This window comes from Corvus brachyrhynchos, unplaced genomic scaffold (assembly GCF_000691975.1).
Source record: "Corvus brachyrhynchos isolate BGI_N302 unplaced genomic scaffold, ASM69197v1 scaffold14, whole genome shotgun sequence".
NCBI lineage: Eukaryota > Metazoa > Chordata > Aves > Passeriformes > Corvidae > Corvus > Corvus brachyrhynchos.
This window is the reverse complement of record NW_008239110.1, coordinates 16,757,515-16,770,939: the sequence shown is the minus strand read 5'-3', so window position 1 is coordinate 16,770,939 and position 13,425 is coordinate 16,757,515. Positions and strand designations below refer to the sequence as shown.

The 13,425-nt window shown below is 36.2% G+C and overlaps 1 protein-coding gene across 4 annotated transcripts in view; it reads right to left on the bottom strand.

The window, feature by feature from the left end:
- L3MBTL3 (l(3)mbt-like 3 (Drosophila)) overlaps positions 1–13,425 on the bottom strand; it is a 76,978-nt gene that overhangs the window by 5,208 nt on the left and 58,345 nt on the right. For 3 of the 4 annotated variants that reach the window (XM_008637827.2, XM_017739453.1, XM_017739454.1), the window contains 4 exons: positions 10,034–10,180; positions 8,487–8,651; positions 4,513–4,604; positions 505–668 (listed from right to left, as the gene is read on the bottom strand). In XM_008637827.2, the coding sequence (XP_008636049.1) occupies positions 505–668; positions 4,513–4,604; positions 8,487–8,651; positions 10,034–10,180 (568 nt within the window). The remainder of the gene's footprint in view (positions 1–504; positions 669–4,512; positions 4,605–8,486; positions 8,652–10,033; positions 10,181–13,425) is intronic. The other variant, XM_017739455.1, reaches the window with a different exon arrangement.

Here is a 13,425-nt window from a genome sequence, read left to right as displayed (position 1 = left end):
ACAAGGCTCTAATCTTAAAATCAGGTGTTATGGCCTGACCATATCCACAGCATTCCTCTCTGCACTCTCCAAAGCAGTGTGCCACACCCAAACTATGCACCAGGAAGAGCTTCTTGGTTCATGCAGACCCCTACACCATTCCTCCAGAACGTTTGTGTGGGGATTAGATGTTGGGAGTGGAGACCATGGGCAGCTGATATGCTGGGCTGTACATTAAACACTACTCTTACACTTAGCATACCCTTACACCAGTGAGTATGTTTTTATATATATATATACACACACATATATATGCATATTTATCTCTGTCAATACACGTATGCATTAATATTTCTGCTTCTGGGGCTGCATGGCAGCAGAATGGGCATTTTGGGGATCAGTTACATTAGGTCTGGCTGAGTCTAATCCTCTGAGTACTCATGTATTAATCAATGGGGATAATCTAAAGCTCTGAATCAACTTTCAAGGAGTGGTAGTAAGACAGAAGATAAAGGGGGAACCTACCTCATCTGTACTCCACTTAGAAACTTTACTGGCTGGGATCCCAGCTACACTTGGAAGGAGCTTGCTCTGCTGTTCCCAGCGCAAGGGTAGGCCAGGGATTTGCAGCTTGGAAGACACGATAACTGGTTGAGAGAGAAGTCTCTGCGTGTTGGGTTCTTCAACATCTTCAGCAACAGGAAGCAAGAAACAAGAATTAAATCCCTCTGTCAGTGATGAGATCAGTCACAATAAAAGCACATTCATTTCTATTCCTACATATGGACCTCCCTACACAAGCTGTACATTTTTGCTTACACCAGAATTAGAGTGCCATGAGTGTTCTTCCACTGGTATGACTATCATTATATTGGCTCTCTATAAATACAACTGCTCTTACATGGAAGAAGTCTCTTCCAACACAACACAATTCGATGCCATCGGAGCTGTTAGCATAACACATTATAGGTCAAACAATTTTAAATATTTTGGTACAATAAATCACACACACATTTAATAGTTGTACAGCAACACAAGAATTAACTTAATTTTGGAGTCGAGCTGTTAGAAAATCGAAAGCAGCACTGCACTGCTACAAAATTCCAAGTGAATCAGTTACACAGTTCCAGCCCACACAACATTTATGGCTCATCCACAACAAAATGTTTTTCAGTTCTTCTGAGGAAAAAATGCCAATGTCTGCAAATTCTCTGCTTCCACTTTAACTGAATGTTTTGTTTGGAAAATAACACTAAACTCCTCCGTGCTGCTTTTTATCACACTCATCCATAACAGAAGGAATGATCTCCCATCGCACTGCCCCCAAAGGTAAGTACTGGTGGGAGGGTGTCTTCAGCCACATGCTGCTGTTTTCTGGAGAAAACGCACCTTGAATGATGTTGAACTGCATATGACATCCCTGTTCATTTACATCCATTAGAAGTGCAAAAGCACATGCCTGCTATATGAACTCAGGCCAGAGTGCTCCCCAGTTGCCAACTAAAATTGAGGAAAACCTCTGAAATTCACTTCTGAAGGACCTGCCAACAAAGCATGCTCTTAATGCCTAATATTCCTTAATAACATGGCTCCTGCAGTTACAAATCCATATGCTGTTTTTGTTTGGACTGCTCATTTCTGTTGCAGTTCCATTCTACTTCCATTTATGAGAAGCTGCTATTAACCACAAGTTCTCCCAATCCTTACTGTTATAGTTTTCACATATTTATGCCCAACAACTAGAGCACAAATTCCCATTATAGATTTTTGCCAGCACAGTGAGGCTGGTCTATAATATGCCTATCATAGGATGTTACTACATTTGCTTGTGTTGTTCTGCTCCTCTAGCCTAATTTTTTGTTACTTTCAAGATTTATCCTCATTTCATATTAATGCCTATTATTCAGAAGTTGACTCTTAAGCCATTTAGTCAGCACTGTCAGCCCACTCATTAATTTTTTTAAAATAGACTCGTTAATGTTTTACTACCATTATACTCTCACTCTTCGAAGAGAGTTCCCTAAATATTTGTTTACACTTCACTGTTGTTTTACAAATGCTTCTTAGAGCCTCTAATACTAATAAAAATCTCAGTGAGAAAGGAATGTGTCTTGTCAGGCAGCAACTGTGCTGAATGTAAAGCATATTTTACTGAACAGTATCTTTCTAATTGTTCCCTTGAATCCCCTCCCCATCCTCATCCTCTGACCTTTTCCTTCTAGAAAAGGTCTCTCAAGAGTTGAAAATATAAGTATTCAGCTATTTTTTTCCTTTCATCCACAAAACATGCAATATAGTAATACTGCCACATAAATAGCTGACTATAATAAACTGTGTAAAGAAAATACTGCACAAATCACACCCCGTATTTGCATGTTTAAACATATGTACACACAACAGCACATAGGTACAGGCATAGTGAGCAGCATTCTCAGTCTATATAGTATCTGCCTCACAGGTAAGACAAAGAGCACACAAATGGAGCATGGAAAGCGCCAATTTACCCAACTAGATGGAGAAAATTAAAAATTAAAGTCCCTAGCCCTGTGGCAGACATAATTAGAACATCATCAAAAGGAAATTTAGGTTTAGTGTGGGTAACCTTGTACCAGAAAGTCCAGAACACACCAGTTTGGCTACAATCTATGTCTCTAACACCAGACAGTTAAAAGTTTTCCCCACCCTCATGCTCTGGGATATTTCTCACTCTGCAAGCCCTGCTTCCCATAGAGGGGCAATCTGTCTTTCTGGGCCAGACAAAATATGACATATATTCCAATTTTGCCAGCTCCACAAGACAGCAGTCAGATGCACAAAGTTCACACTTCTAAAACTAACCCGTGTTCTCTGCTGACATTGTGCTTCAGCATCAGCCCACCTGCCTTTACATTCTTCTTCATACTTTATGCTACTTTGTTATCCTTCTCTATGATAGTTCATTTCTATCTTCTTAGCAAGTTACCACAGAACAAAATATAAACTTACTCTTCAAAGAAGCCAAATGGCAAATACTTTCCAGTATTAATGAGAGACCATTAACACTGCTCAGTCCCTCCTGCATGGTTCTAGCTCTTAGCATGTTAAAAACCATTTTTAAGCACAAGATTTATGTCCACAAGAAAGTTCATATGAAGGGGCTGTGATTTCAGCGGAGCTCTTTAGCTCCAAATAATCTTTCTGCAAAGAGAGAGAAGATAGCAGTACACATTTTATAAAGTTATCAGTAGAGAACTGCCCAAGTGAGTATTGCAAGAGTAGGCTGAAGAACAACAAGGTAAGTGACATGCCAAAAAAACAGGGCAACAAGCACAGTTACCAACAGACACAATTCACGAATTTACAATTATTTTATCTTGAGATTTCCATGACTCTGATAGCAAGAACTTAATGATCCATTTTTGTCTTACAGCCTAAATGTGCCATCCTACTCAAACACATAATAACGCGACATTACGTGTGTAACAAGGACAACTTTTCTAGATGATAATGTAAGAAAATGTTCTGTTTTCCTAAATCTGACTATGCAAGAACCTCGCAAGCAGAGCTTGTTGGTGAAACTTTATCCAAACAGTCAATTCCGTCAAACTCAAAATGCTTCACAAAATCAGGCCAGTTTTCTTAGAATTAAAAAGTAAGACATGTAGATCTTAAAGAAACATAGTTACTCAAGTCCTACGAATTTTGATTAAAGCCTTAAAAACTGCTGTTGCACAAAAAATTGCCAAAGAAAATAATCAAAAAATACAAAGAACTAAGATTAGGAAATTAAGACACTTAACTTGTATTGACCTTCGTGTCAGCTGCACTGAAACAATGCACTGAGTCAGAGTCATAACAATCCTGACATACTAAGTTTCACACATGTAAAATAATTATCAAATATAAGACTGCTTTGTTCTGGATTTGTGCTGTATTCTTTCTAAACAATGAAGATAAAAATTAATAATGAACAGTTGCTTGAATCTGTCCAACTGGATCTGTGACAGCCAAGAGTTTTGATACAGCAGTACCTACACAGAATCACTGAACAGAAGAAAACTCCATGCTGGAAGAAACCTCTGGAGACCATATAAGAACTTTCCAGTCTCGCCAGTGAAGAGCCACAGTCTGGCCATCACCCTCAACAAGACTGAGGCTGGGTTAAGTAAGTCACCTTAATTTTGCATCATGTCTGTAATGTGTAAATGCTTTAACTTTCAAAACACTTTCGAGGCAATAAGCAAATGTTATACCTTTACCACTTGGATTGGTTTAATGACCTATTTTTAAAAGTCAGTGGAAAAACATCATTAAAATGAGATTTTTTTTATATCACTCTTCATTTTGCACTCATGTTTACAACTGTGATAAAGTTCTTGGCAAAGCCTCTGATCATTACACGATAAAGAAACAGTGCTGTCAAGAAATTTTTGGACACAAACAGTGAATGCGGAAAACAAGCTGTAATTCAGTTTAATGAGAAATTCAAGGGACATCACATTTCTTCACCTCTGCAGATTTCAATTTGAAACAAATGAAGTACTTCCAATTTACCTTTAATTTCATTTGAAATGAGCGGTTTATTTTCTGTCTCCTCATCTTCACACTCTTTGTTCTTTATGGTGTCCTTTGTTTGTAGTACTCCACTGAGGAAAAGAAGATGTTCAATTTTTATTAATACATCATAAAAATCACTATGCATGATGACATCTCTTGCTAGCAATGCTATTAATACACCAGGATTCACACACAAAGGATGTCGTATCATTATAAAATAAACAAACAAAGAGGATCACTTTTCTGACTTACAGAATGGCATGATTACTGACATGAATTTTGCAAAGAAGGCTCAGGAACAGTGTAAACCAAGATTATGTAACCCATACCAGCACACTTGACTTCATTACTGAAACTGAAAACTATGCAAATGAAGGCAGTGGATGTGTCCACAGCAGAAGATGAGAAGAGTGAAACCCACATCTATAGCTGCATGTCCTACAAAGCCTTACTGGTTATGCATGCCATTTTCAGGAACTGTCTGAAATAACACCTACTCCTTTTTCTCTGCCCAACATTCATCTCTACCTGACATCAATTCATTGTCAGTACAGTTCCTGACACCCAGCTGTTAATGCAGCTGTTAATGATCCCATCGAAAATATCTGTATTCTTTTGTATATGCTTTTGCATTACTTCTGATCCAGCTTCTCCCTCAGCTTTGCTGGCCCAAACATTTGCAAAGAGGGAATGTCTTCCCCCTATTGAGAAAAACTGGGCAAGAGATGTGGAAATAAAAGAATTTCTTATTCTCATATTAAGAGAATTTCTTAATAAGAGAATTTCTTATTATCTTATAAAGGTGGGGGTAAGTGGGGGTGTGCACATTTCCATCTTAAAGTGAGCCCCTGGGAATTTCCTTTTCAAACTCTGCCTTCAGAAGTAATTTCCAGCCTGGTTTCTTACAGCTGTGAAGTGATACGAATTTGCTGACATTATGTGTCTACTTACTCCTGCTTTTAAGAATTTCAGAACACTCTGGCCAATTCTTACTAAACCATCACAGACACAGAGCACTCAGAGATGCCAAGTACGTAATGAGCATATTCCAAAAATATGCAGCAGACAGAATGATTCTTAGAGTCAAGACTACAAGAAATCCCCAGAAGAGTCAACAAGAACCCCTTAACAAAAGTCACAATCACAGATAAAAAGCCAATCTACACCTAACACCTTGTTACACACCAAGATTAGCTAACCCTCAGAAGACAAATCCGCAGAAGAAACAGGTCTGTTTAATTCCACTGCTTACATTTATACTAATAAATAACGTTTATATATTATATACAAGAAAACATCCGTGACTATATCAAGTAGGAGCTTGATTTAAGACTCAAGTTCACTGACTTCAACAGAAATATAATTATCACACTACTAATGGTGCAAAATGAACAAAGCAGATCAGAAAATCCAGCCTTTTTAGTATGACAGGACACAAATAATAATGGTATGACAAGCAATACCAGTGGAATGTGTACAGCAGGCACTTCATGTGCCACAAAGGACTTTCTTCCTTAGAAAGATTATTTACTTAAAACTTATTTTCCCAACTCCACAAACACAGAAAATTTCTAAAGTAACATGCTACAAACTAGTGCAATTAATTCCAAAGGCAAAGAGAATGATAGCTGTAATTCAACATAAGGGGGAGAGATCACCAAAACCTGTGAGGAAACAAGTACCTCCCTATTTTCTTGACGGCAATTTTCATAGCAATATACATCCAGAAATTTTACCTCGTTAGTTAAATATGACAGTATCATAAATTGAAGGTTTTGGGGAAGATGCTGGAAGACAAATTGAATTTTCTTTTAAGAGCTAGTATCATTTGATTCCCAAGCCTGAGTGTTCACCTTCCTTCACTGTAGAGATTTCCAGAGTGGAATCCTTATTACAGTGAAGTTCTTCTGCTACTCTGAAGATACTTTCAAATTAAAATTGAATATGCTATAGGCATGTAATTTTTATCACGACTTTTAATCTCAGGAACATTCCAGAGGGACACACTGCACTATTTATGTACATAATTATATTTTTGCAAACCAAAATTTTCTAGTATAATTGTTTGTAGCTGAGTACCACTTAGATTTAACACAACAAAGTAAAACTCATGTTTGGGTTCATTTGTGGATGGTTCCTCAATGAAGGACTTCTGTGAAACAAAAGATTACCTTTGAATATGAAGGTATACACAATTGAACTGAAGTCAAACATAATTAAATCCATGCTGTGAGCTCAGCAACTAAAGAGCACACAAGTGTGTGTATCTATGTCTTCAATTATGCATGTGTACTTTGAATACACATCTAAAAAGATCCACTGAGTATTGCAATAACTAGATGCTCAATATTTTATAACCACAGCAGTTCATATATACCGAATGTTATTTTTCATGCCTTTTTCAAAGGAAGATTATTCAACTGAAAGTCCTCTATGACTTTGCTGGATACATAACAAATGAGGAAAGCTAGACAATAAAATGCAGACAGTCATCAGTGGATTCAAATAGTTGAAACACAAACTGCAGAGTCTCTGGGTTGTTCAAAATTGGCACAAGACTTATTCTCTTAATTAAAATGACTCAACACAGGGAACAGATAGCACATGTATTGGTTAGCTTAAGTCTTCTAAAGGTAAGATCCTCTAAAAAAGATAAAAGACAAAAAATTTTTTCTTCAATTAATCTTAACAGGTAGTCTGTAAAGCCGAAGTATATTTCTAAAAAAAATGTGAATTTACTGTAAGTATGGTTAAAATGATGAATTATAACTATTTTTTAACACAGGTTATTTCAAAATTACACTTGAAGCCATCTTTTTTTATTTGCTGTTTAAATTCACTAGAGTATGACTAGTGAATGCTGTTTATTAGTAGTAGGGAAATTATATCAACACTGCTTGATGCTCTTACCAAATCTTTTCCAAAATAACTTGAACAATATAACCTGATTGAAATAACATGAAAGAATAATTTAAAAAAAAAACCCTAAAAAATGCAAAAAGTTACAAATGAAGTTTTATTTTTTATTTAATGTAGGTTTTTGCAATAAAGGAAATAACTAATAATAGTTAAACAGTCTAGTGGAAAAAGGAAGAAAACTAATAAAACCCTGCCACATCTAGTTAACCCAATTTGAAAAAAAGTTTAAAAAAAAAAACTTGCAGCATTTTCAGAGGATTTGATTCACAGAATATCCTAAGTTGGAAGGGACCCACAAGTATTATCAAAGTCCAATTCTTAACAAAAACAGTTGCATTTCAATCATCAGCTTTACTGTGGGATATTTATCATATAGTACCAACTCTCCAGTCTCTGTCTCTCGAGCCACTATTATTGCTAATACAGTTCATGTATTATGAACACAAAATAACATAGCTCATGTAAATAGGTAACAAACACTTCTTAGTCCAGGGTGTCATCTATTTCTGTTTGAAAATAGTCAATAAAATAATGTAGCAATACTGTAATTAATTAAAAATTTAGGGAATCCTATTGCCTCACGTATCCCCATGAAAACACTGAATTGTGTACTTTAGCTCCAAAGATAGTTTCCAGACTTGCACTGGAGAATAATATTTATGGTATAAAAAGCTATCTCATGTCATTTTCTGTCAAAAATGCATGCCAGATGCTGAAAGTTATGGAATTACTTTCAATTTTTCCACATCTGTACATATTTGTATATATACAATAACATATTTGTACACAAACCCAGGAAGAAGGATCTTTATTTCCAGTAATTGATCTGTATTGTATTTTTCCTCTCCTCTGACATGTGTTTCTTATTTCTTATATACCTTATGATACTCCCTTCCCCTCTATTTCTAAGATAAAGAGATCTGAAGAGCTTCCATCTCTTTCCCCACCGCTTCTAATAACTCTACAGACAAACCACTGGGCTGCATTGCCTGGTAAGTTGCATTTTAAACTGACTCCAAACAACCAGTACTTTGAAAGGAACTGAGAGTTACCCAAGTGCCTTCTTTTCTTTCACATTGCATAACAGGGGCTTCTTGCAAGGAGATTTACTTTCTGCATCTTCCAGCCTGGTGGTTTCTGGTACAGTTTTCCCAGATGGTCGATTGTGAGGTGAAGATTTCATACCTACGTGACCAGGGCTGGGGCATTTTCTGTCACTGTTTAAAACAAATTAACGAAATGTTTAAAAGTGGAAGCTAAGCTGTTGTTTAATTTATCTTCTCTATGCACAAAAAGTCAACTGAAGACATCCAAGGTGGTTTTTTTTGTTTAAGAAATACAGAGAAGTTTTTTGCTTGGCACTAACAAGATTGTACACTTGGGATTTTCAGAAATCAAAATAAAGAACTCTTTCTCCATTCAATCAATGGTAAAATGATTAGGCAATTCAACAGGAAGACAACTTGTCTAACAGTATTTTTGATAATAAGCTATCCACTTCAAATATCTGTGACATAAGAACACTTTGAGGTATTATTTTCCTCATATCCTTTCTATCCCATGATATGTCGCTGTGCAGCCTTTAAAATGTTGTATGCAGCCTCTTAATTGGGACAATGAAAAAACTAGCACTTGACACAGTCCCTGCAACTGAGGACATTGCTCGAAATGTTACTGGATTCACTGTAACGGTACGCAGGCTACCTGCCAGCGAGCAATTAAGTCACTTCAGATTTCTAAAACCTTAAATTTATAAGAACAATCCAATCAGGCAGAACTCTTTGACAGTGGAATACCTGGGGTTTTAAAGCATGAAGCTGAAACTGTCTCTGAGAAGGCAATTTAAAATACCATCTATTGAAAATATGTGGTCATTACAGCAGGAACTGGAAATCTTCACTACAAACATTCACATTTCACATTTACATTAATGTAGCCTTGAAAAGAATGGAAAGCCTCTCTTCTTTTCCTGTCCTTCTTAAATTCTCTATTTTTCCCTATAGCCCAAAATAAACACAGAAATCAGTATCCACAATTTCTGAGATAAAATAATAATCTGCAATAATCATCTTGGTATTGCACTCCTTTGTTTTTTTCCCAGTGCTCCTGTTTAAAAGCTTCAGCTACAGACTTCAGCATTATTCTTGCAAAACTCAGTCCCAGTAACTTGATTCCCCACTCCCACTGTAATGACAGAATAGTGGCTGTTCTTCAAAGAGCAACATTAACTTACAGTCACATCAATAAGGCTACTACAGCAAACAAAAGAAACACAGAGACATAATTTTCTAAAGTGAAACCAACTGGTCAACATTCAATTTTAAATTCCAGTTAACCACTTAGTAGTCTAGATAGTTACACCGAAGATGAAACTGAACTCTTGTTAAACCACAGTCAGTCTCAGTATCAGTCTTTGACAGCTCTGTGACCTTTTAGATAAGCACTGAAAAAAACATTTTTCTTCCCTGTAAATGAAAATGTAGATAACTAGGCAGGCCTTTCTGAAACCATTCAGTCATTGCACAATTATAAATTGCATTGCAGAACACAGAAATCAAGTACTGCTGTTAGTCACAGACATCGCTTCAATAATAATTACTTGATTACAGGAGAGGTGGATCTTTCACTTGTTTCCACTTTTCTGTTTCTGGAGATAGGACTGGCTGCAGGCATCTCCCCACTCAACCGGTCAGGTAAGAGGCTTTCTTTGTTCAAGTTCATCTCTGAATATGGGCAGCTGACTGCACTAGAAGTTAAAGAAGAAAAATGACTCCTTATTCTCAGGCACTTTAATGATTTCACTTTTTTCAAACAAAATGACATTAGAGTTTCCTAGAAGTAGATGACATAACTTAATATAAAGAAGATTAAAAAAAAAGCAGTAAGTAGTCATACTTTAAAATGTTAGTAAATCCATCGATTAAAAAATTCAACTTCACATTTCCTTTTGACAACAACTTGTGTAACACAAATTTTATTAATTTGTATTACAACATTCATTGAGGAAAATTGCTTGATGAATGCTTAGCCTGCTCTCTCATAATTTTAATGGTACTTATACAACACAGGATGCCTTTGACTATATCCACATCTCTCCAAATAAATTCATATTACAATGGCTATTTATTTATGTGAAGGAGGATGTTTCTATTACAAAATGTCTACACAGAAGCTGCATTTCAAGGGTACAACATGAGGAATGGTGCACATCCCCTTACTGCAGTGAGTGCCCCATCTTTGCAAATGCTATTTTGTGATATTCCATTAAGAGACTGTGATATTTTGACCGTCTTTCTTAACATTCAATACTCTCTGTTTCCATGTGCTCCTGGCTAGGGCAAGAAACATTGATAGAACAACTTGTAACTATTACTCTAACAAACGTGAAAGTTGTACCACTCAAAGTCAGAAAACCTGTGTTTGCACAAGAAGTAAGAGGGAAACACAGCAATACAAACCAAAACACATGGGGCCAAACTAGGATATTTTCTTCAGAAGATTGCTCTGCAGTGTGCAACTGATTAGTCAGCCAGACTGCATACTCAACACATCAGTGATAATATCCTAAACTCTGAATAATGCGTATATATGTCACAACATATATTAATAGCATCACACTCAAGTTTTCAAAACTCTGTGTAAGATACAGGAGAGACTGTACTAAATATGATGCTCTATTTGTGGCTCATGAGCTATGACACTAACTATATTCTGAAATTATGCTTTCCTATTCACTTGTATTTTTACAAGGACTTCTATAATGTTAAAAGGTAAAAAACCCATATTCTGCAATTTTGCTCATTTTCTTTTCAATAATACAACTACCTATCTTGCCATAAATCAGTGCAATGTTTTATTTTTTTCACTGATCGTTACATGCATGATTTCCAAAGAGAACTGTCTAATATAAACAAGTCTACCTTGACAGCCATACGCCCTGCCACCTCCAAATTACAAAAATAAATAGAAAAACAGCAGCTTTCACTATCATTTTCTTTCTACAAAGCACAGCACTAAAAAAGAAAAAAGGCCTTTTATTCAAAATATGCTGTACACTCTCCTTTTCCTTTACTAAGGAAAAGGTAAAGCTCTGGGTTCAGAATGAGTATGTAACAGCTCCTATAATGGGGCTGGACAAATATTGGTAATCCAATTTTGATGTCGCCAATATAAACAAAAAGTTAGTGGAAATTTACATTTCTCTCAGCACTTGCATAAAGGAGAAAATTCCTTAAGGCCAAGTCAGTCAGCCCTTGCTGGGGTTATCAAGACAGATCAACAGCATGTCTGATTTCTGCAGTTGGCTCATTTGAAAACAAGACAGTATCGACTTTTTTTTTTAAATTATTACTCTTGTTATTTTTAAATCCTTGAGTAGCTATGCTGAACTTGAATTATGGAGGGAAAAAAAATATAATAGTTTCTGCTTTTCTAAGCAAGATGAGATCCCTGTTTAAGGCTACTCCAAGCAGATGTTGCTCCGTAACAGTCTCTACAGGGCTTTAAAGGGACATGTAGCCCTATCCCCAGGTGATCCAATGAAGCACAGAACAGTCATCTTTGCCTTCTTCTGGGGAACTTTTTGTTTACACATCCAAATGAGATAAAGTCCAGCCACCCATTTGGCTATAAAACACTACACTTGAAGTATGGTATGCTTTTGTTAATGAAATTTTTTAGAGACATGGAACAAAATATACAAATAAAAATTAACTTGGAGTATTCACCTTTTATTTCTACTTTCTCTTAAGCAAAATAGGGCATTTTGGTTTAAACCTATTTGTATATGTCTACTTATATTTATTGTCGAGCTAGTGGGTTTTTGTGTCTTAGGACTAGCTCCTGCCAGATGTCTTCTGCTGCTGCATCTACCACAGTGATGTATTTTTTCTCTTTCAAACAAAATACAAGATCAAAGATACAGGCTCCAGTTCAGAAAAAGGTTTTAAGGCACCAATGCTAGTGTGATTTAAGTTCTTGCTGTGACAAACACATACCATTGTGATGAAATACAGTTATCAGAAATTCATGAATATATTGGTTAATCTCAGTTCTGCCATTGCTACAGGGCAAAGCATGTAATTTTCTTTTGGCTTCCTAGGCTCACAGGAGTGTTTTGAGCAATGTTTCTGAGCAGTTAAAGGGCTGTCACAAGGAAACACCGAACACTGCCACTGTGATATTTAACTTCAGTTGTGTATTATTAAGCAAGACTTACATCACAATGAAATCTGACAATATGATTGTCAGACTCCAGCAGGCTTTCTACTTACACACATCACTAATAGGTTTTAAATTAAAAAAAACCCCAACCAAAACAAAAAACCCCAAGAAAAAGCCTCAAAATTCAGTCTTTTATTATAACTTGCCTGCTCATATAGCACCTTTTAGTATCTTCTGGAAAAACTGAAGCTGAATGACTGTTTCAGTCAACAATAGTTATAATATTAATGATGCTTTGTAACACTAGATTCAGATGACTTTTTCTCTGTAATTAATAATTCAAGTTGCTGGATCATTTTTTAAAAACTCCTTGATAGCCCTTTGATGTTACTGTTACTTGAGGCAACAAAAAGAACCCTCGTGGTTTCCACTGTTAGCTTTGTTACAACAAAACACAGCATGAATGAACATGTGTATGGCTTTAGATCAATCAGTAAACCCTCCTGAAACTCAATGCCTCCAGCCTTCAGTTCAGTTTAACTTGGTCTATTATAAAGAATGAAAAAAATTAATCTTGTTATTCCTACATAATAGAAGTATTTGATTTATATAGGACTGTAAGTTTTTAACACAACTCATCTCAAGGACTCAGAAGTCTTGGTGCTTAGGTTATTTAATATTAAATAAGGATTTTTAACTCTTCTGTCACCTTAAACCTGGATTTCTGCTCCAGCTTACAGTTTGCTTTAGCACATCGTTTTGAAAACAGCAGAAGTTAAGAAGCTAGTTTCCAAAATGATCAGATGTCCTTGGCGGGGCGGGGGGGGG